Source organism: Alosa pseudoharengus, unplaced genomic scaffold (genome assembly GCF_046254945.1).
Source record: "Alosa pseudoharengus isolate Yale_2024_CS ecotype anadromous, Long Island Sound unplaced genomic scaffold, YU_APseudo_1.1 YU_APseudo_1.1_scf_8, whole genome shotgun sequence".
NCBI lineage: Eukaryota > Metazoa > Chordata > Actinopteri > Clupeiformes > Clupeidae > Alosa > Alosa pseudoharengus.
Window position 1 is genome coordinate 17,167,561 of NW_027468870.1, and position 24,116 is coordinate 17,191,676.

The following is a 24,116-nucleotide window of genomic DNA, read 5'->3' on the forward strand; positions in this document are numbered from 1 at the left end:
CCCAGTGTAAACTGGTGTATATGTGAGTGCAGATGAACACTGCAAGCCTACTACTGACCATGAATCTGAGCAGAGGTAAGAGCGCTAGTGGACATCCACTCCATCCCTGCTGTCATGTTGTGCTGCCTTCCCGGCTGGAAGAAAACCCAGTACTTGCTGCTTGTAACAGCAACTCCATGTGGAAGTTGCCATAGTTCCAGTGGAGATGCTGTTACCTGCAGCGAGTTCACCTATGGCCTACTCAGGTGGATCAATGAATGAGGAAACACCTTGAACATTCCTACACTTTAAATAACATTATGCCTAATAAATTCCATTTTCTTTTTCAAAGCAACAGTAAAGTTATAACAAAGAGAATGGGACACAGGGTGATGACCTATGAATTGACAGCCAGTGTTTGCTGTTTGACTGCCTGTCAGTTCTGTAGGCCACTGTTCTGTTTGCCTTACTGAACACACACAGAGTCGGTCGCAAAAACAGACTTACACGGATTTAAGGGAAGTGGAGAGATCAAAAGATGTTTAGTTTGTAGTCTGCCAAAGATAATTACATAACATCTCTAATATGAATTAATAATTGTAATATACTTTTAATGTAATTATATCTTGTGTTTATAGTACATTGTCTGCATTACTTCACTGTTCATTTCTTTATTGTGTGTAGACATGTAATAAAAAAGACAAGCAATAAACTACATTGGTCTGAAGAACTTTTGTGTCTGGGTGCATTTATAAAAACAAAAACATATACTACAATTTCCATACTTTCCATTATAGCTTGAAAGTGTAATTGAAGAAGTCCAATAAATGAATTATCTAGACCTAGCATAAACATGTAATGCTAAGATTTATCATAATTACCACATTCTGCCACAGAGTGGAGTTGTTGTCAGGTAAAATAGAGAAGCAGTACATATGTCAAAGGTAGACTCAGCATTTTCATTGAAAGTCAGTATGTTGGCACTCTGTAACACTAACACCCCTTATTTGATGAATTAGTTGGCTAATTATTATTTATCAAGTCATTCTAACTAGTCATGACCACAGATTAATGAAAGATGCATTAATACAGAGAATAAAAATATCATGGAGCTTCTCTCTCTCCACCCACCATTTGATTTCCAGGAAATCCAGGTTAAGATGATCCCTCTGAACTTTCACTTTCCCTTGGTTTACTCTCTGAGAGAGCTATGGGCTTCAGATGCTTAAGACAAATTGTCAAGATGAAAACCAATAAGATGTAAGCACTAAAAGGAGAGAGTGAGTGAGTGAGTGAGAGAGAGAGAAATGTGTAAATTCATTTCCAAGAAGAGATCAGGTGTTCCTGCAACTATAAACTTTTTTCAACTTCAATATCAAAATTGAAGTCCTTGTAGGATTAGACACCAGAGCAAGTTGACCAAAGGTTATTAATGAAAAAAAAAAAATCTAATAAAGACTCAGTTGACTGTATGTTATACCAAAGTCCTTTTAGGCAAGTCCCTCCACTCGGCGGCCATATAGCAACGCTTTTTGGGCACTCATCGGGCATCCTATTCAGCAGAAATGCGCGTGCGCAAGGCTTCACGACACCAATCTTGCTCCAGCGGCGAGTTCACAACACATGATTGGGAAGATGTCTTCACAACACAACATATGATTGGCTCAATGTATTCACACCACACCACATGATTGGCTCAATGTATTCACATGTGACGTTTTGCCGAGGAAGGGGTGGGATATGTGTAGACGACCATATTGGCGTTACAAACTAACCCCATGCCTTTCTATGGAGGATTTTTTGAGTGCTGTGTCTCCTCACTAGAAAGTCTCTGGTTATACCCACATAGACAAAGGCTGACAGCTACAGCAGCCAGTATGGGTCAGGGTTCAAGGGTTGCAACCTATTTTTCTCCTTGCCCTCTCCTCTACTTCAGTTGAGTGAATGTCACATTACACAAATGCTTAATTGAGTTCATAAAAAACATGATAAGATGCACAGATTAAAGAGAAAACTTGTTTAACAAGACTATGATAGCGCTCTACAACTGTTTGATAAGTGCTTCAGTTCTCAGACAGAAATGCAACCAAAGAAACAGCTCAAGACTGCACCCTACTGGTGCCGGAGAGCAGATGACTGACATTAAGTAAAAGTATAGGTATACCGGTGTTACGAACAAATATAAATATGCATAACATATTTAAATGTCAAAATTGTCTGTAGTACGCTACATGCACTGGACCATGAATATGCCACCAAAAAAATAAATACAAATAGCCTAATAACAACTCCTGGGTATCGAACCTGCTTCCTAAATGAAACCACTTAGCTGACTTCTTTTAATCATACAACTGAAGTCAATTTCTGTGAGTGCTGTCAGCTGGCTCGTGGCGCAAGTTGATAGACACGCTCAACACACAGTGAACACATAGTGAGGTGAAGCACACACTAATCCCGACGCAGTCTGCCTGCTACAGCGGCGCTCGAGGAGCAGTGAGGGCCGGTGGGCCTACCTTGCTCAAGGGCACTTCAGCCGTTCCTACTGGTCGGGGTTCGAACCCTTGCAACCCTCCAGTTCGAAGCGCTAACCAGTAGGCCACGGCTGCCCCACATGCATATTGTCCCACTATGTCCCTTTCCATGATAGTTTAGCTCATACCTGTCAACATTTAGCTTTCCAAAAACGGGAGATTTTTTTTTCGGGAGATTTTTTTTCTATCTATCAGATAGATAGATAGATACTTTATTGATCCCTATGTATCCACTCTGCCTGCCTGCATAGGCCTACTCCCAAAACTCCAAAGCTGCTTGCTGTCAGATTTGGTTCCGAGGACACAAGTTCAGTGTATCAACAACACTCAATAACAGTTGTGATGTGTTAATCAATTCAATTCCCAACAATTTCACAACAGCTAGTTCTGGAGTAGGCCATTCAACCAGCCCGCTTGCCTAGGCTACGACGATAATATGCTGCGCAGTCGGCACCCGCTTCCTTATTTGGGTTTGGGTTGCCAGGTTTTTTGAAACTAAGTGATCGTGTTAGCCTGACGAGCCAGACCCACATTAAAATGTAGGGTCTGGACACTCACCGTTCGCAGTGCTCAGTCCGAGGGGCGGGATAATCAGTTGTCTTTCAAATTCCCTCTGCACGCAATAGGACAGCGGCAGCGCTATGAGTCCCATGCGTTTCCCACCAGCAGAGCTTAGTTGGCTAGTTCAAACGTTTGCCAACTTAAAAGCTTAACTCGTGTCACACTGTTCGCCAGCAGCAACATCCATCTTATTTGTTTTCAAGTAGCAGGGAATTCAAGCCAAACCGTTGTAACTCTGCCATCAATCATTATGTTAAGCCCACCTAACGACTCTATACACGATTTCATTGGCCTGATTAAGTTTTGATTTCTGAAGCTCACAAGCCAACGGAGAGTTGCTAGACTAGCCCTGGCAGCAAATGTAATTCGCTGCCGCTAGGGGCGCGTCTAGATTTCTAGGCTATGATCGTGTGTGTAGGGTGTATTTCATACACAATCTGGCAACCTGAGAGATGTCAGACTAATAGAAAAAATGCATGGACCAATGATTTTAAAATGAAGTTTGATGGCCATGCAAGTTATGGGAGTTTTCCGGGAGAAATAACAAAGCGGGAGGGTGCCGGGAGATGACCTTGAAACACGGGAGAACCCGGGAAAAACGGGAGTGTTGACAGGTATGGTTTAGCTATAGGTAGGCTATAAAAAAAATGAGTTTTGATAAAACAAATATGAAAACTTGACTCATAGGAGGTGAGGTGAACGCTGTAATATGAGCAAACAAGGGAATATATGAACAGCTGTGCTATTTGCCTCTTTAGTCTAACACCAGTACGCCTACTTTTAAATTACATGGTCTATCCTAATAACTTCATTCATTGGATTTAAAATGACCAATCAGGAAGAAATATGAAGATGGAATTTATTTTTTGATTTAAGTAAGCTAGGCTAGGCTAGACTTAGGATAATTAGCACATAAAGTGGACCCCGGGTGCGGGTGGTGATGTTTTATATTCAAAATAAATTGTAAGCCTACAGGATTTCTGCAAGGACCTACATATTCATATGGCCGCCTCATCTGGGCTTTTATTTTGACATCGGTATTTCCGGTTAGTCTGATGCTGATACTCTAGCACAATTTTGCTGTGAGCAGCTGAAGCGGGACACTTCGCTCAGAGCTCGGGACGAAGAGGGAGCAGCTGCAGTGCTCTATGCGTGAAGTCCAACTGACAGGGGAGAGTGTTGGGGTAAAAAGGCGTTACGGCATATTCGTCGTTTTTTTATATATATATTTAAACGGATTTTTGTTTTAGAGTAGCTAACGAAATTCAGTTTATGTCTTTTTGCCAGCTAGCCAACCTAACACATAGCGAGCAACACAGACAGGGCAACAGACTAGCCAGCACCCCGTTATTTTGACCGAAACGAACAGTTGCTAAACAGCTTGTTCCCAACAGTTACATTTGCTGAATCAGCCACAACATATAGTAATTTACCAGAGAAGAACACATAACGTTAAATTGTAAGCATGTTCAGCTGGGCAAATAAGGACGGGAAGAAGAAAGATCCTGAACTCTTTCAGACTGTCTCGGATGGGCTGAAACGTCTTTACAAACAAAAACTCTTTCCCTTAGAAGACGCTTATCGCTTTCACGACTTCCACTCACCGGCTTTAGAAGATGCTGACTTTGACAACAAGCCCATGGTGCTTTTGGTCGGCCAGTATTCCACAGGCAAAACTACATTCATTAGGCATCTTATGGAGCAAGACTTTCCTGGTATGAGGATAGGCCCCGAACCGACCACCGATTCTTTCATTGCGGTTATGTACGGAGAGCAAGAGGGACTGGTGCCAGGCAATGCATTGGTTGTTGATCCTAAAAAGCCGTTCCGAAAACTTAACGCTTTTGGCAACGCCTTCCTGAACAGGTGAGTGTATTTAATTAAAGGCAGTCTTTTTTGCAGTCTCTTTGTGTGGTGGCAAACGAAAATGCACCAGGCTAGCTGCATCATTGTGCATCGCAATGTTCTCTAGCTTCTACCCTAGGTGTCCATTGCTCCAGACTGTGGACAGGCACCCATAGGCTAGCTGGCTAGCTCGCTTTCAACAGTCTAAGACTCTGTAGACATAGGTTTGAAAGGCCAAGTGTTAGCGAATGAGGCTAAACGTATAGGATTCAATAAATTAATGAATGAAGTTGGGTTATATCTAGCATGTAAAACATTTCCACAGATGTGTATTACTATTTCAAAGGCAGAGTAAAACGCTACAAATGACAGATGGGTGGGGTTGACGCCCAACAGAGTCGTCCCCGCTTGTCTTGGTGGCAAGATGACATTGAGAGTTTGAAAGGTTTGCCATGTGATGTATCATTGTCAGAAGGTGTCTTTTCATTTTGCAGTCGTCTGTAGTTGTTGACCGCTAAAATAAATGTGGAGTGTGCTTAAAAGGTGCTTTTCATAGCCATTATTTGGTGATAATATGTAAACAATAGGCAGATGCATGGAAAACTAATCAACTATGAATACTTGTTTAAAAGGGTCGTGGTCTGACTTTTTTTTTCAGACTGTGTCCTTCTTTCCAACATGGAAAAGGTAAATTACTGGATGAATGAATAATGGGAGGATGTTAGTATGGTATTGTTAGTATGGCATATATACTGTATGATAGTGGCAGATAGGCCACAGATACGTTTGTTAATCTGTCTCATATAGAAACTGAAAACTGACAGCTTTGGAGCTGTGACAAAAGCAGCCACAAATGCCCCAGGAAATCTCCTGGGTTCTGTCATCAACAACAAATGCTCAACACATGCCGAGTGTGGAAGCACCCATGCTGGACATCCCCATTCCCCACATGTCTGAACCTGGGCTGGGCTCATAAAACTGCCCCCACAAGTGAAAGAGTGAGGAATATGAGGTGAATGACAGCTAGACTGAAAAAAGGGGCTGCAGAATAAAAGAGCAGTAACTTAGCTGATGACAAGTCAATTATTCGTGGTAGTGTAATGCAGTGGCTTGTTCTGGCAAAGCCTCTGGCCTACCTCTCTCAGAGCTAGCCTGATAGCCTGCATATACATTGCAATGACCTCTGAAGCCCTCTTAAGTGCCCTGTCTTTCCTGTTCTTTATTTTTATCTATCCATCAGTCTTTCTTGTTTCTTGCTCCTAGCTCACTTTCACTTTTGACTTGCAGGGATCAACTTACACTTCTGCACTTTTTGTTAGCTTTGGCCTGTGGGAGTCAGTTTCATTGTGAAACACTGTAGATTTGCTTCTCACAAGTTGGGATTTGTGGGCCATGGGATTCCCTGGATTTCCCCCCTCTCTCTCTCTCTCTCTCTCTCTCTCTCTCTCTCTCTCTCTCTCTCTCTCTCTCTCTCTCTCTCTCTCTCTCTCTGTGCATTTAAAAAGCTGTCATTCTCTCTCAGTATGAGCCATATGACCTAAGCTGACACGGCACAGACTTGTTCAGCTGTTCTCCTTAAAGGAAAGAGAGTCTTAATGTCAGTCCTCATGGAAGAACCGTCTCAGTATCAACAGGCTCTGTTCAGTGCATCATTTTGGGATTTAACAGTACAGTTACAGCTCCCTCTGGACCACTGTAAAGGGCCTCTGACTCTTCCTTAAAAGGTTTAAAGGCAAATTTAACCTGTTGAGGAGTATGGTCACAAATATGTGATTAGAATGTTCGCGAACCGAGAGTTCCACATTATGATGTCACAATTACCCTCAGAGATTTTCCCCATAGACTGTATAAGGAACACTGAAACTATAGATTGTTTGCATAGAATTCTAGAAGGAACCAGGAAAATAATTCACTCCTCGAGTCAGGGATAGCCAGGATCACAGCTGACTTGATTCTGTTTTTAGCTAGATAGAAATCACATCGGCTATTTCACCAACTGCCATGTGACAGTGTATACATTTCACAGCCTCCTGTGGGCATGACACTCATATCTTCCAACTAGCTTGTGCCATATGACAAAGAGCATTCCTTGCCATTGTCTTAACAGTCATTGGTGTCTGAGTCACTCATTATCTTTGTTTGTAGGTAAGAGCTCCGGATCCAGCTGGAGCTTATAGCCTGTTCGACCTCTGTCCCGCATTGCACAGGCCCGAACGAGCACAGATGAAATCTGTGACTGGATATCATATTTACAAAACCAGACCAAGATCATACAGAGATCACTGTTGTTCCCAGTAAACCGTGTTGGGACTTGCCAGGAAAGGCCAGTGTGATGTGGGATGTATTTAACATGACACAGATGAGTATGTGAGGGAGGTCACTATTCCAGAAGGCTCTGTTTGGGGCAAAATGGGATTTTGTGTGTCAGGGAAAGGTTTTGCACTGCCTGCAGATTCATGTGAATCCGTTAAATGCTGCCAGATCCCACCCCTTTCACGTGCTTGTCCTTTTTGCGTAACACCAAACACATCAGACTAATCTGTCCCTCCGATAGAAAAAGTTTGACACCGAGACTTTTTGAGAGACTGTTCTACAGCTTTGTTTGTAAAAAATCTGTAGTGACCCCAGGTTTTCTGTGTGCAGACTCTTGAGTTTTTCGTGGTCATGTGGTCAGTGAAAAACAAAAAAAGGCCGTCCGTTTTGTATTCGCTGTGTGCCACAACTCCAATAAATCAGGGCGCTTACTCAGCACTTTCCCATAATTGTAGTCAAATGACCTCTTACTGGCACTCTGTCTCCCTCTCCTTCTCTCACTCTAAAAAAAAAAAAAGTGTCGTCTGCATGCATTTCTTCAGGGGCTTTTTTTGACCCAAGTATTTCCTTTGATTCTGCTGTGGCAGAAAGAAACCCTAGGGCTACTTGTTACTTACTGCTGCTGCTCCAGGACTAGTTGTTTTTAGCCCAGTCAGGTAATGGTCAGGTGTAGGTGAACTGAAGGTGACCGCTGTGGTGTCTGAAGGGTAGCCTATTTGTCCTCAGTCCCCTCCTCCACTCCTCCTCCTCTCTCTCTCACTCTCCTTCTTTTTCTCTCTCTCTCACTCTCTCTGTCCCTCTCTGCCTCTCTCTCTATATCTTTCTCCCTCTCACATACACCTTCAGGTTGACATGTAAATTTACTACATATTAACGAACATAGGCAGGCCACCATAAATACCTCTCCTCGTGTGTGCTGCTGCCTCGAGGTACCCCAGGCCCCGGCTGTTTGACAGGCCGGCTGTTTTTTTCGGGAGGGGGGGCTCCCCTGGGGGTTTTCCCGTGCCTCCCTGAGCCGTCTCTGTGTTTGTAAAGCTCTGTTTGGCGCTCTGGCAACAGCCACACGCAGGGGGAAAAAAACCCAAAAAAACAAGAGAGACCCGCGTTGGCTGGCAAGCGCGGCCAAGAACTCCAAGAATGCACGAAGCTGAGGAAATGTGGAAAAAGTGAGCGAGCGAGAGGAGGGTTTGAGGAGGCTGGGGGCAGGATTGATGATAGAGAGAGAGAGAGAGAGAGAGAGAAAAAAAAAAAGTGACTGACAGGAAAACTTGAGGGATGAGAGTGACGGGTGGAGGGCTTAACCGGAGGGCTGAGGGGTGTCTGTTTGTGCATGACTTCAATATGCAGGCATGCTGTGGAAACGGGGAAAAGATTAGTGCGAGGGGGCTGGAGTCGGAGGGTACCGCTCCGAGTGGGTGAGTTATGTCCACACAGGCACAGATAAGCACAACACATGGCTTCATGGAAAAGGTGAGAAGAAGGTTTTTACAGAGATAGCCTTTTTTTTTGCCTAGGGAGAAGCTCATGCAGTGCACACAGAAGCACCACAGAAGGGAAAGATGATGGCTTTGCACTTTTTGTGGCCACAGCCATAGTTGAGCATGTAGCCAACACTTATACTCGTCACTACTAAAGTGGCCACAATCACTTACTGTTTCAGCTATTATATTGGCACACTGCAATTTGAAAGACATGTTTGCAGAGAGATCACACTGCTCTCTCTGCTCACTTGAAAGCTGTTTGCACTCGGCCAAAGGTCAAGGCAGCATATGGTTTTCTGTCTTATGCTGGAAGGTCTCCAAAACCAATAACGTTGCTATTTAAGGCTTGGTAGAGTGCTAAGTGGAGCGTTTCTGCTTATTGTCTTGGAGTTTTGCAGAGCTCTGCAGGCAGCATGGAGACCCAGGGCTGTGGCGCATGGAGGGCCTACTAGGCCACAAGTTTAGGCCAGTAGTGGTCAAAGAATTCTCTGTTTGTGACACTCGTGTGGTCATGGTTATGACGATAAATAGGTTTGCTTTGGAGAAAAGTGTCTGCCAAAGTTTGATTCACATAGCAGTTGTTTGTTTTCAATACCATATGGTTTTCGTCCAGATGTCCTAACGTGTGTGTGTGTGTGTGTGTGTGTGTGTGTGTGTGTGTGTGTGTCTGTGTCTGTCTGTGTGTGTGTCTGTGTCGGCAGGTTCGTGTGTGCCCAGATGCCCAACCCTGTGCTGGACAGCATCAGCATCATAGACACCCCAGGAATCCTGTCGGGAGAGAAGCAGAGGATCAGTAGAGGTGAGTGCTTTACTGCTCTCTCTGTCTCTCTCTCTCACTCTCACCCTCACCATCACTACTCTCTCTCTCTCACCCTCACCATCACTACTCTCTCTCTCTCTTACCCTCACCATCACTACTCTCTCTCTCTCACCCTCACCATCACTACTCTCTCTCTCTCTCACCCTCACCATCACTACTCTCTCTCTCTCACCCTCACCATCACTACTCTCTCTCTCTCTCACCCTCACCATCACTACTCTCTCTCTCTCACCCTCACCATCACTACTCTCTCTCTCACCCTCACCATCACTACTCTCTCTCTCACTCACCCTCACCATCACTACTCTCTCTCTCACTCACCCTCACCATCACTACTCTCTCACTCTCACCCTCACCATCACTACTCTCTCTCTCTCTCACTCTCACCTGCTTGCTTTCACTTCTGTGTCGCTGTCTTTATATCTTGGTCTCAGCTTTCCTCTGTCCACTTTCTCTTCCCCCACCACACTCTCTCGCTCACTTCCGCTTTCACCTTGTCTGTGTCTGTGTATCAGACACAGACAAGGTTAATTTTTGTAGCCGTGGCCCACTGGTTAGCACTCTGGACTTGTAACCGGAGGGTTGCCGGTTCGAGCCCCGACCAGTGGGCCGCGGCTGAAGTGCCCTTGAGCAAGGCACCTAACCCCTCACTGCTCCCCGAGCGCCGCCGATGTAGCAGGCAGGCTCACTGCGCCGGGATTAGTGTGTGCTTCACCTCACTGTGTGTTCACTGTGTGCTGTTTGTGTTTCACTAATTCACCGATTGGGTTAAATGCAGAGACCAAATTTCCCTCACGGGATCAAAAAAGTATATATATATATATATACTTATCTCTTAGAGTTGGTAGGGTTTTGAGCCTGCTTCATTGGTTCACTCCCTATTCAAATCAAACCATAAATTTGTTAGGTTCCCAGCAGTCAGAGACGCACAGTAAACACAGCACACAACAGCAGGCGTTCGTTTCACACTCTGAACGCCCACATTCAAACATGTGGACACGCCCTAGCCCGCAGAGATAGATAGAGAGAGGAAGAGAGGGAGAGAGAAAGAGGTAATTGAATTTACTGCGTCTTGCCCCCACATTACAAGGGGAGTATATTTAGCTGTCCTGTTTATATTAGTGCATAACAATGTTCCTCTGTGTGTGTGTGCATATGTGTGTGTATATATGTAAAGTTGTAATGTATGTAAACTTGTGTGAGGTTTTGTGGAAATATCATGTTTAGGATTTAAATGTTGTGTGCGTGTCCATGTCTGTGTCCATTCGTCCGGTGAATCATAGAAAGGCGCTTTTTTTCCTCTTTCTTTTTTGAGGTGCTCAGTGTCACTCTGAGGTGACTTCCTGTACTCCTATCCTGTGTGTGTGTGCGCACATGTGCCTGGCTATGGGAGCCGTGTGTGTGTGTGTGTGTGTGTGTGTGTATGTGTGTGTGTGTGTGTGTGTGTGTGTGTGTGTGTGTGTGTGTGTGTGTGTGTGTGTGTGTGTGTGTGTGTGTGTGTGTGTGTGTGTGTGTGTGTGTGTGTGTGTGTGTGTGTGTGTGTGTGTGTGTGTGAATGGCACCCTGAGATAAATGCTCAGACAAAGAGTGGGGCCACATCGGCCAGGAAACAGACGCTACCGCTGCACTAGCCCCTAGGGTGGGACCAGGGCCAGAGAGATACACTCGCTGCACTGATGGGGAAGTCTTTCTGTTCCTGAGGTGTGTGTGTGTGTCCGTTTGCGTGTCCTTTTACACGTGTGTGTGTACAAGAGATGGTGACACTGCCCTGATCTTGGGAAAATATCTTATAATATCTAAACCACCTAGAAGTGTAGAACACTTTTTGGTGGTTACAGTGTTCTGGTGCAGGATTGCACAATAGATAAACACCAAAAGAGAATGACTTTGATCTCAAACTTTTTGAGGTAGAACAGTGGATCCCAGGAAAGGGGCTTGGGAAAACGCGGCTGATGTGCGTGCATGCCAGGGACTCCCTAACTGTTCAGGCCTTAATGTATGAGTAAACCCTGACCTGTAGATCCAGAGCAGGTGGCGTCAGGAGTTCACTTACATTCCTGACCGCTCGGTTGTATTTCTCACATGGATGCGGGAGCTTCATGAACCGCTTCACTGTGCACCGACTCTCCTTCTGGAGTTGACCTTCACGTGTTTACCTTCCTATTATGTGGATCCAATCAAGTCAGGTCCTCCTTGTGATTCCTCTTTTTAATCGTCAGCAACTGATTTGTTAGGGCAGTAAATGAGCCTGTAGCGGCAATGACTTGCGGTCAATGAGCACACAACATTTATCCCCAGGACTGACCCACCCAGTTGGCAGCAGTATGTCTGCCATTCAATAATACTGTTGTGCAGTGAAGGGCTAAGCTTGGCGGAGGAGATGATGGTGGTGGTGGTGGTGGTGGTGGTGGTGGGGGGGGGGGAGGGGTTGTTTTTCTCCAACAGCTTGTCCCGTGGGCATTTGTCATTGTTGAGGAATGGATGACCCTGTGACGCCCAGGTCTCTGCCTCAGCTGCCTCCACTATGAAAGTCAGGGAGTGAGAGGTGAGAGAAGATCAAAGGGGAGTGACAGCCTGGTGCTAGTGATGGGTGTGGTAGTGAGACCACTACATGTCCTTGTGAAGTCACTGTGAAAGGGCACAGCTTGATTGGGGTCACCAGTTTGAATCACTTTTGGCTATTTGGAGGTCATAGAACATTACGAGGGAGGAGGGAGGCGTCTTTTATCGAGGAAAGTCTGCCTGAACCTTACAACTAGGTATCAGAAACAATTAAGGCTATTTGTAGGTCATAATGTTTTTTTCTATGAAAGTGATGGCTATACCAGATCATGCATCCTTTGATCGTCATTTCCTCAATGGAGAAATAAGAGTCCCATAAGCCTCCCATATCTATGTCCAGCTGGGGCCGCACCATATGATGTTAAAAAGTGATCCTATAGCTTCAGAGTTGGAAGGAAGGATGCAGGATAGCTGTGTTTTGTGTCCACCTTGTTCACACGTCCCTGCATACACTTATAGCTTTGTCTATATATAGTGTGTGTGTGTGATGTTTGACAGCAGATGGAGGAAGGTTTTTACATTGCCTCATTTTCTGCCCCAGGTTGTGAAAACATTACGCCGTTTGAAGAGTGTAGCAAACATAAAGATGAATGGAACAGGAAACAAATGAACTCTTTTGTTGTAAGTGTGTGTGTGTGCGTGTGTGTGTGTTTTTTGTGTGTAGTGTGTACGTGTCTGTACCTGTGTGTGTGTGTGTGTTGGAACTAACTAAAGCACCCACCCAGTCCTGTTCAACCTAATGACCTTCTTCCTCTTCTGAAAAACTGTAATTGTTATCGCCTGATGTAGTTGATGTAGAGCCCTGTTACAATAATTAGCCAGACACGGAAAATATGAAGCGATCCCTGTTCCCTCAGCCTGGGAACACAAACACACATCACCCCTTTACGTCAACCTGTGACTTGTCTACACTAGTGTATAGTTACCTCAACTTACACACACACTTCTTATATTTCAATTTCTAATATGTTTGGTATATAGCACGCACGCATGCACACACACAGGAAACGTCAGAGTGAGGCCTTGGTGTGGTGGCCCATTGTCTGTGTGTGTTGAGTGGCATCTGTCCAAATAGCTGCTCTCACTCGTTCTCCCTGTATGCTCTCTTTCCTCCCTTCCCAACCGCTCTCCACTACACTCATTCCACTACGCTGTTTCCTCCCCCCTCCATTTTTCCTCACACACATTCTCTCTCTCGCTTCCTGTCTCGTTACATCATATAAAGTCGACTCTCATTGATGTCTCTCCTTGTCTACTGTATGTCTCTCACGATGGTGACAGTTCACTTTCTCGTGAACGTTGGACTTTCAAAGTCCATTTTTACAAGTGTCGATTTCTTCTTATGGGATAGTGTTTGACATGGGAACTCAAAAGAGAAAGGATTATCAAACACAAATGAATACATTGTAATGATGGATCACTTCAATAATTTGATAATTCATTCCATTGATTCCAGCCTCTTTAGCTGTGGTTTCTCCATGACTGATTCTCCCCTCTATTGCCGCTGAAGGTGAACTCACACTTCCTGTTTAGTGCCCTCCATTTTCTGTTGGCCCGATGGCGGGGTTAGTTAATAATCTGCTGAAGTCTGCTGACTGCCTGCTGGCCTTACTCTGTCTCTAAGCCCACGGGTGCCTTCACATCCAGTTAATCATGACACAGAGCCAGCCACAGTGTCCCACTACTGCTCCCTGCCAGGGAGCTACTCTCAGGTGGAAAGAGAGAAAGAGAGGGAACGGGAGAGAGAAAGAGAGGGAGGGAGGGAGAGAGAGAGAGAGAGAGAGAGAAAGGAAGAGGGATAGGGAAAGAGTCAGCACCATCTGTTGAGATGTCCAAGTGTGAAACCTGTTGATTGAGAGATTTTTTTTTTCAGAGCTATTGACTTGAATAACGTAAATAGTTTGTGTGTAAACATTTTATTCCCCCATAAGAGGTCATGTTTTGAACTGCCTGCCAGACTAGTGTAGAAGTCCGTTCCTGGTGTTAAAGCAATATGCCAAACTGTTGTTGGTACTCACATAAAAAAATAAAGAAAAACAAAATCCTTTTTTTAGTTTTCTCAATGCGGGTGGTGTTTAGATTGCCCTGATGACCTTGCCAGTGACCGGGACGAGTCTTGTTGTAAATTTACGCCTTCCTTTGTTTACTGTATACGTTCTTGAATTGTGAAGTGCGCCGCATTTTTGTTTAAGCGGCTTCACTAGTTTTGGCAGGCTGTTGTCTTCATCTTGGATCAGATGCATTTGGCAACGGAAGCCTTCATTTTGGCGCTTCACTGTCCCCATGTCCACACATACCGAGTGATTTGCACACACATATGGTTTTAGCAGTGACAACAGCTCTGTGCAACGTGGCTTGTTGAAGGCAAGTCATCGCATCATCATTGTCTCCATTCCAGAGGAGCGCAATCATGCTGTTTTTCTCTGTGGACGTATGCCAGCATTCCGAACATCCCCTGAATACGCAACACCCCTTTGGCACCAGGCAACACATAGCCTCTTAATGAGAGAGAATGCCAAAGAGTTCCTTAAAAATGGAGTGTCTGTGCCAAAGAGGGATGATGTCATTCTAGCCATTGGGGTGGTGGATGTGTTGCGTCGTCAGGTTCAGAACCTCTGTTCCTGAACGTTCTTCCTCTCTGGAGTTTTTCCACTACCCTGGGCGCTCGGTTATTGGAAAAGACCCTGTACTGTGGTGTTGAAAGCTGACCATCCGTAAAAACCCAGATTGGCTAATTATTACTGTGGCTACGCAGTGCTCCTCCATATTGCTAAATCCCTTTAACATAACAGGAAGTCCTCACAGTGTTTGAAAGCCTGTGTGAAGTATTTGTAGCTGGCAGTTGTGGAAACACTGAACCTGAAGTGTGTGCATGGACGTGCGTGAGAATTGTGCTTTAAAATGTCTCAAAAGCTTTTGCAAGCACTTTCCCTTCAAGAGCTTGAAACATAGGGCTGTACAGTGGATCCAGAACTAAAGGCACCCTCGTCCATGTAGCTCCTGCAGCAGGATTACCGAGCCCTTAACACTGGTCATTCCCATAAAACAAGAGGATGACTGGCCTGGATGACACTGACATAAGAGCCAAGGGTCAAGTGCGGTGTCTTGAAACAGAGGAAATGATAAAGAATAATAAATAAGCTTTTGAGACATTTTAAAGCACAATTCTCACACACGTCCATGCACACACTTTGAGTTTGCACAACTTTCGAAACCTTGTTCCGATTTTACATTCAACCTCAAGAGGGAAATGGGGAACCCCTGAAAGCAATCTTGATGCCTCATCAAGGTGGTTTATTTGTGACGTTTCTAATTTCGGTTTCATTTGAGTTGAGGCTTAGCCTATATGGTATACCTCCTAAACTGAAAGCCAGGTGCTTTGCAAGTTCCTGCTCTCATTTCACTTTCATTTTGTGGGCACTACTACATTCCCATCTCCCGCCCCCCGCCCCCACACACCCACCCACACTCCAACTCCAGTGGGTGAGAGCTGGCCAGTGAGTCGGGGTCCAGATGAGAAATGCCTTAGTGCAGTCGATGAAGCATGTTAGTGTGTGTGTGTTGAGTGTGTGTGTTGAGTGTGAGTATGTGTGTGTGTGTGTGTTGAGTGTGTGTGTTGAGTGTGTGTTGAGTGTGTGTGTTGAGTGTGTGTGTGTGTGTGTGCGTGTCCATGCTCTCTCACTCCTTGGTGCATCTGGTCTGGTCATGTGGCAGACCAGAGCAGGAAGTGGCCAGCTGATTAGTTTCAGTCTTTGTCAGCGTTTGTCTGTGCTTCTGGGATCTGGTTACATCGGGCCGATCTGCACCTCGATAGCCACCGTACCATCAACACCTCCTGGCCAGCAACAGGAATGCAGGGCACAGCCCAGTCACCCAGCTAGCGTAGCGCTGTATAGCTCGGAGCATGTTTGCAGTGAAAACTGACGGAGTGGCGTCAGAACCCAGGCTGTATGTACAGTGCATACAAACGGGCCGGCTCACTCACAGACAGCTGGGCTGCTCTATTTCCGTCAAGCACCCTGGAGGCTGGTGTCAGTTTACTACGAGCTCTCACAGTGGGCCACACTTTCTACCCCTGAGACTTCTCTCTCTTTCTTTCTCCCCTTTTCCTTTCTTTCTTTCTTTCTTTCTTTCTTTCTTTCTTTCTTTCTTTCTTTCTTTTTCTCTCTCCCATTCTCTTCTCTCTTTCTCTCTCCTTTTCTCTCTCTCTCCCTCCATCCCTCTCTCTCTCTCAGATGATTATATACATTCCTTTCATCTGTGTAACAGTGGTCAGCCACACATCTGTGCATTCATGACATGTAGGCTACTTAGTCCCTCATGGACTCTGTGAATGTCCGGCATCCCCTTTTTAAAACTCAACGTTTATTTAGTGCCAGATGAGAGGCTTGCACTTAAGCTCTTAACATTTGTTTCTAATATGGTGGTGCAATGAAAAAATTACAGCAACGTTTGGTGTTCCTCCCAAATAGCAATAGTTTAAATTTATATCAGGAACACACTGGATTATATATGGACATTTTGGTGTGGTTTATGAATGCTACTGCTCTAGCTGGAGATAAATGCTGTGCTCACAACATTTTTACAACAGTATTTGAGATTAATTTAAGTTACATACTGTATTTTCACAACAGTATTTGAGATTAATTTAAGTTACATACTGTAGTTCCGTTATCATTTCCTGACTCCCTGAACTGATTTAAGAGTTATTATGAAGGGGAGGGCTATCCCAGAATGCCTCACGGGGAGATTTCCTTTTGGAAAATGCTGAGAGGAAGGAACCAGAGGGGAGAGGGCTGACATGCAATCGGGGAAAAACAGGAGAATACCTTCCATTTGGGCACATCCTCCCCCACTGTGTGTGTGTGTGTGTGTGTGTGTGTGTGTGTAGGTAAAAACATGTGGATGTTCATATGTACACCTTATCACGGCTCCTTCTCAGTTGAGCTTACCCAGCTTTGGTATCAAACATTCCCCCTGAGGAAAACTCCCTGAGGGAACACCCTTGTTGAGGGATCTTACCTCTACAGAAAAACACAAAATTAAATTAAAGAGGGCTGACTCAGACATTTTTCTTAAATCTTATCATCCTGGCATACTCCCACTCTCTCTTCCGTGGAGACCATGTAAACTAGGTGATAAAGATGGGGTTGTTGCCAGGCACCCACTGTTTTATTAGCCAGATCACATTACACTTCACGTTTGATCTCATCCTCCCTGCTCGATGGACTGAAGCCACTCCCGCGTTTGTGCTGTTTTATGGGACGGAAGATAAGAGGAGTCTTCAGGGCGGACTTTGATCAGGTTAAGCCCAGTTAGGGTCGTAACACTGACATCCTGCTGACGCTGACAGAACTTTGACAGAGAGTATGAAAGTCTTCCTACTCTTTGAAATAATGTTTGAATGAATTTTAATACTTTTGATTTTCTAAATAATAAAAAAAGACTAGCCTATTTAGTGGAATTGTGGAATTGTGGTTTTTTTTTAGGATTATGAGGGTGGTGGTATAAAACTAATTTGTGGTAGCTGTGGTAAACGTATGGATTGACTTTTTACTGCACTTGCTGAAACCGCCCTGTTATACAAGATGGAGTGAAATGGTTACTTATTAAAGTTCTTAGCATGTAAATGCTTAGCAGTAAAATCATGTGAAGTGGCTGAGGTCCTTTTGTCAATCATGACCAAACCCTGATTATTTTCCGAGGACTGACAAATGGTATGCAGAAAAGGCCTATGCTGTTATCACTCAATTTCCCCCCAGGAAGAACACAAATGATAAGTGGTCATTTTTGAGATCCTGCCATTGGTGACACTGGGGACATATGGAGTGCTTTTACCATAGTGGGAGCTACAGATCACTCGCTGGATCGTCTTCCTTCCTAAAAAAAGACATACACACACACACACACACACACACACACACACACACACACACATACTGAACACACATATATATATATATATATATATATATATATATATATATATACATATACACACGTCCCATTGTCTGAGTTAATTTCCCTGCTCTGCCTGCTTCTGATCCCTCCGGCCTCGCTAGCCTGATAAGTAATCCAGTGGTAACATTGTACCCACACCCCCACCCACCCCCGTGTTGGCCTTGTGACCTCCTGATAAAGACGACCTTGCCACCGAGTCATGCAGGGGAGGAGGTTAGGACAAGGAGACCGCGTCTCCGTCCGCTCCAGCGCGGATGTTCCTGGGGTTCCTTCCTGTTTTGTGACGGTGTCAAGAGCAAGTGTGTGTGTGTGTGTGTGTGTGTGTGTGTGTGTGTGTGTGTGTGTGTGTGTAGGGGCGGGATCCGCTGTCACGCTGGTGTGTTTCTGTGTGTGTGTGTGTGTGTGTGTGTGAATGAGTGAGTGAGAGAGAGAGTTTGTGTGTGTGTGTTAGTGTGTCTGTGCGTATGTGTGAGGAGAGGAACAGCCTGGCCTTCGGAAGGCTCCCATGTCCCATCCGAGGGCACCTCTCTGGCCCGTCCATGTCACACTGAGATGACAGCGGGAGAATGAATGAGTCGCTTATTTGGTCCTCCGTTTCCTGCCTCAGGAAAAACAGCGAGTATATTTTTCGTCTCCGTGCTTATTGTGTAATCGTTACCTGTTTGTGGCTGCTTGGACGCCCGGACCGATGCGGAGCGCCTCTGGGGTTGAAGGCAGGCTGCAGGAAGTGTCTGGGTGGCACTGTCAGCAAGCATTGATGGATATACACAGTGAGAAGCCAAACATACTGTACACGTGACTCAGTCCTGGAGAGGCAAACATAATTATGAGGATGTTCCTTGGCACCATATCATTACTATAATTCGTATGCAGAACCAAGTACAACACGACATGATTGAAACCGAGTTTGATATATGGGGCTGGGGCTGGTGATGAGGCTTCCCCTTTCTCCATCCCATACAGAGGTCTGCGCGGGACAGATTTTTAGTCCCACTTCCGCTCACATCCTTAACCTTTTCCCGCTCCCGCCCACTAAAGCCCGCACAAGATATGCAGGAGGGATTTCAGTTTTTTTAGTTTTGCTTTCTGTCTCACGAAAGGAGCACCCAACTCACACAACTGAGAAACACTGCCAGATGTCTGATTTGGTTTTGAATGTAGGCTACCTTCCTTTTAGAAAGGCACTAACAACTGACGTAGCCTAGTGGTGCCCTCTTCCTCTGTCATCCTTTCGATTACGACAATGGATCGGAGCAGCAGGAAATAATTGAACCCACTTATGAGCCTACTTATGTAGCCTAAACTACTTGAATAATTTCCGTATTTTATTTTACGCACATATTTAATTTGTGGGAGTGCAGTGAATCTGTTTCTCCCGCACCCACAAACGCACCTCTCTCATCCCGCTCGCACCCACAAAGAGATTTCAAAACTTGTCCCACGCCACACTCTTTTGTGTCACAACCCGAAGGGATCTCCCGGGACTCTGTGGGACACTGTGGGAGTGCAGACCTCGACTCCCATACACCCACTCAACTAAACATTCTTTCCTCTCTTGTGTCTGTCTGTGGTGTCTGTCTATCTATCCTCCGCCCCTTTACTCCAGGTTATGACTTCGCCGCTGTGCTGGAGTGGTTCGCCGAGCGAGTGGACCGCATCATCCTCCTGTTCGATGCCCACAAGCTGGACATCTCGGACGAGTTCTCAGAGGTGATCCGCGCGCTCAAGAACCACGAGGACAAGATGCGCGTGGTGCTCAACAAGGCCGACCAGATCGGCACGCAGCAGCTGATGCGCGTCTACGGCGCCCTCATGTGGTCGTTGGGCAAGATCGTCAACACGCCCGAGGTCATCCGCGTCTACATTGGCTCCTTCTGGGCGCAGCCGTTGCTCGTGGCCGACAACCGCAAGCTGTTCGAGGCCGAGGAGCAGGACCTGTTCCGCGACATCCAGGGCCTGCCGCGCAACGCCGCCCTGAGGAAGCTGAACGATCTCATCAAACGCGCGCGCCTGGCTAAGGTAAGCACCAGGGAAGCTGAGAACGACGCTTGGTGCGAATGAGTCATGGCCCTATTCATTCATCGGCCTTTGGCATCGTATTGGACTGTTCCAGGAAACCTTTTGAAGGCTAAAGAATGGGAGGATGTCATCTAGTGCAATGTTTAGAATGCGAGTCGATAGTTCCCAGATTAAGACACTTAATAAAAATAATGTTTTATTTTGGTACTCAGCTGGACAGGTTTCAAACTTTCCTATGGAGGATGGAAAGATTTAGACAAGCCAACAAATATCAGCCAAGTTTGAAGTGTCCTTTGTCTCTCCCCCAGGTCCATGCCTACATCATTAGTGCTCTGAAGAAAGAGATGCCCAACATGTTTGGGAAGGAGAACAAGAAGAAGGAGCTCATTGCCAATTTGGGCGAAATATACACCAAGATTGAGAAAGAACACCAGATCTCACCTGGGGACTTCCCCAAGCTGGCCAAAATGCAGGTAATGGCAGGACAGCCTCCTGTAACTGAAGATTTAGGGAGCCCCATTGTTTGTTTGTTTTTTTTATACTCCAGATACATCATGGTCTCTATCCCTGAAGAAGATAAATGATAAAAGCATTTGTGGAGTCTCAACAAACTAAGCAAGCGTGGCCACTAAAGAGAGAATGGTGGACTTAGCAGGCAGAATCAATATCAATTGTGTCATTAGATTTTGTTTGCAGGATGTGAGTAGGACACTCAACGAAACATTATCGCTTGAGAAAATAATGACTCACATAACTGAATTAAATGTCATGGAACGACTCATTTAGAAATCTTCCCACTCCCTGTGGTCATTAAACTTGAGTTTGTTTCTTTCTATTACTATTTATATACAGTCATTGTTTACATTTACCAAATGCAGTCCCCCAATCTAGACTCACACCACACCATTAAAGAGTGCTTTCTGCTCATTCAAAATGGTCTACTAGAAATCTAGTATAGGTCAATAGTAACATGAAATACTACTAGAGATCTATCTCTTTTTCTAGCAAATCATTGATTGACTATTGTGCAGAAAAGTCAAATAGTTTTGTTAGTGATCCATATTGACATGTACAGATTTGGAGTGTAAAGGTACACGTATTCAGGACTTTAGGTTCAGTACAGATGTGTACTGAATGTACCAAATGCAGTCTTTAACAGTAAGTAGCAGTAGGCAGTAGGTTTTTTTGCTTGCGGACCATGTTTATAAATTCAAGTTCCCACACAAACATATGAGTAGCGGACCATAATGTCAGTATATATGTCAATTAACGTCAAAAAACATTTGACACCTTTTCAAAATACTATTCCCATTGTGCTTCAAAAATATTACACTCCTAGTACAGATCTAGAAAAAAAAAATCTAGAATAGATAACATGTAAGAACACTTCAATGAATTCATGCAGTATGTTGACATGCCTTTGGTCTTGTCCACCTTGTAGGAGATCCTGGCTGGACAGGACTTCAGCAAGTTCCAGGTGATCAAGCCCAAGCTGATGGAGTCGGTGGAGGACATGCTGGCCAACGACATCGCCAAGCTGATGACGCTGGTGCGCCAGGAGGAGGCGAACATGCCCAGCCAGCAGGTGCAGGGCGGTGCCTTCGAGGGCACCATGAATGGCCCGTTCGGCCACGGCTATGGCGAGGGCGCCAGCGAGGGCATCGACGAGCTGGAGTGGGTGGTGGCGCGCGACAAGCCCACCTACGACGAGATCTTCTACACGCTGTCGCCCGTCAACGGCAAGGTGTCTGGCAACATGGCCAAGAAGGAGATGGTCAAGTCCAAGCTGCCCAACACGGTGCTGGGCAAGATCTGGAAGCTGGCCGACGTGGACAAGGATGGGTTCCTGGACGACGACGAGTTTGCGCTGGCCAACCACCTCATCAAGGTGAAGCTGGAGGGCCACGAGCTGCCCACCGACCTCCCCGAACATCTGATTCCACCCTCCAAACGGGGGCTGTAGACGGAGCCGGGCAAAGCAGACGGGCGACGGTGGTCTTTGAGCCAGGGTGGGCTGGGGGTAGGGCAGTGTGGGGTCTAAGGGGTTAAATTCAGAGGGAGTAAAAGGTGTACAGGTTTGCATTCCAGAATCCTCAATGTTACAAAACATCCCAAACCTGTGTGGGAGAGCACACACAAATGTAATCTGCTGGCATATGTCTTCTTTTTTTAAGAAAAACCAAAAAGCAAAAAAACCCTGTACTTCAGGCATTTGTCTCGTGATTAACAGGTTTCGATCGTTGTGGTGCCTTGAGTGCAGCCTTCTGGGTAGGTGGGGATTCACAAGGGAAACGTTTTGCAAGGCAAAGATGGAGTTGGTAAAATACACCCTATTAAATAACCATAAATAAATAATATACAAAAATGAAACTAACTTATTCATGAATTCCAGTGCTGTGATATTATTATAGTATGAACCATTATCTCCACTATTATTCGTATAGCATAGAAATGGTTTCTTAATCACCATTTTTATTCTCATCGAAAGTATTCTGCCACAGTGTATGCAACAATGCATGTGAAACGCCCTCTAAATCTAAATATGAAAATGTTTGGCATCTTTTAGCTGTTTTATGTAGTTTTCTTCCAGTCTGCTCTCTCGGTGAAGGTTGAGCCCTTGTCATGACACTCCTCAATGTAAGAATCAAGCAGTGGAACAATCTCTCAACAAGGGTCGTATTAAAAGAGCCCTTGTGCAGTGGGAGAAGGGAGAATTTTGTGTGTGTGTGTGTGTGTGTGTGTGTGTGTGTGTGTGTGTGTGTGTGTGTGTGTGTGTGTGTGTGTGTGTGTGTGTGTGTGTGTGTGTGTGTGTGTGTGTGTGTGTGTGTGTGTGTGTGTGTGTGTGTGTGTGTGTGTGTGTGTGTGTGTGTGTGTGTGTGTGTGTGTGTGTGTGTGTGCGCGCGCTGGTAATCTGCCTGGGTCCACATGTAGTCTCTATAACACATTACATCTAATTACAAAAGCGATGATTTCCACCCTGCGTATGATTCTGTTTTTTGACTTTGTTAGTTATCAAAAGGCTGTCTAGTGCTTAGTGTAGTAGATGGTGTATTAACATACAGTCACATGCAGAACAGTGTTGTTATTGTGCAGGCCTTAAAAACAGTGGTGATCTATTCAGTTATGTTATGACCGCATACAGCTTCTCCAGAAGTTGCAAACACTACTGGTGAAGCAAATGTTGTCTGTGTTGAGTCAGCGTGATGCACATTGATATACAACATAACTGTTAGTCTGTGTAGATGTTTCACAGGCCTTTCCAAAGACTTTCCTGTTCTGTAGAAGAGTACATGGCAAACGAACGACCGTTTAATTCTGAAGTCAACATTCTCTGTATGTTTCGTAGGACACCACTGTTTATTAAAAAGACCTGTTTTGAAGCAAAAGTGCCTCCGATTGCTACAAAATTAATAGAACAGCAGCCATCCTCTATAAATAATGTTCATATGTATATGTTTTAGTCTATTTTGAAATAAAAATGTATCACATTAACACACTATTTTGTTAATTTTATGTGTACTTTGTCATTGGCTGACTGTTGAACAAGCTGAGCAAGCTCTGCCATATCAAGAGCGCCCCCTACTGGATTCTATTCTGCATTTTATAAATTAAAATAAAAATCATCTGTCCACAGAAAGTGTACTCAAAAATAAATTTGATTTAATGGTGTGTATATGCTCTATTGCAGAGAGCAAAGTTTAATATTTTGTTAAGTTCAAGTTTATTATCATGTACTCATAAATAAGCATTTTTCAGCATTGAAATTCCTTGTGCTCAGGAGTCCATTCAACTTCAAGAATACATTGAATTGAGAGAGAAAGAGGAAGAGGGTAAAATAAAATCCCAAAAACTAAGTGCCATTATGTGGGGATTTCCAAGGACGATTCAGCATCCTGATGACTTGCAGGTAGAAACTATCCCTGTATCTGCTGGTACGGGTCCTTCTCTTGTATCGTCTCCCAGAAGGCAGGAGGGTGAAAAGACAGTGGCTGGGATGACTGGGGTCAGTCCTTGTAATGCGCTGTGCTGATCTGACAACTCTTT

General features: G+C 45.0%; 1 protein-coding gene across 1 annotated transcript; it reads left to right on the forward strand.

Moving 5' to 3' along the window:
- The first annotated feature begins 4,167 nt into the window (after positions 1–4,167).
- Positions 4,168–23,569, forward strand: ehd1b (EH-domain containing 1b). Its single transcript, XM_076275098.1, has 5 exons — positions 4,168–4,937; positions 9,412–9,509; positions 19,660–20,072; positions 20,381–20,545; positions 21,514–23,569. The coding sequence occupies exons 1-5, from the start codon at positions 4,537–4,539 to the stop codon at positions 22,033–22,035; spliced, it is 1,599 nt and encodes a 532-aa protein (XP_076131213.1). The 5' UTR covers positions 4,168–4,536; the 3' UTR covers positions 22,036–23,569.
- The last annotated feature ends 547 nt before the right edge of the window (positions 23,570–24,116 follow it).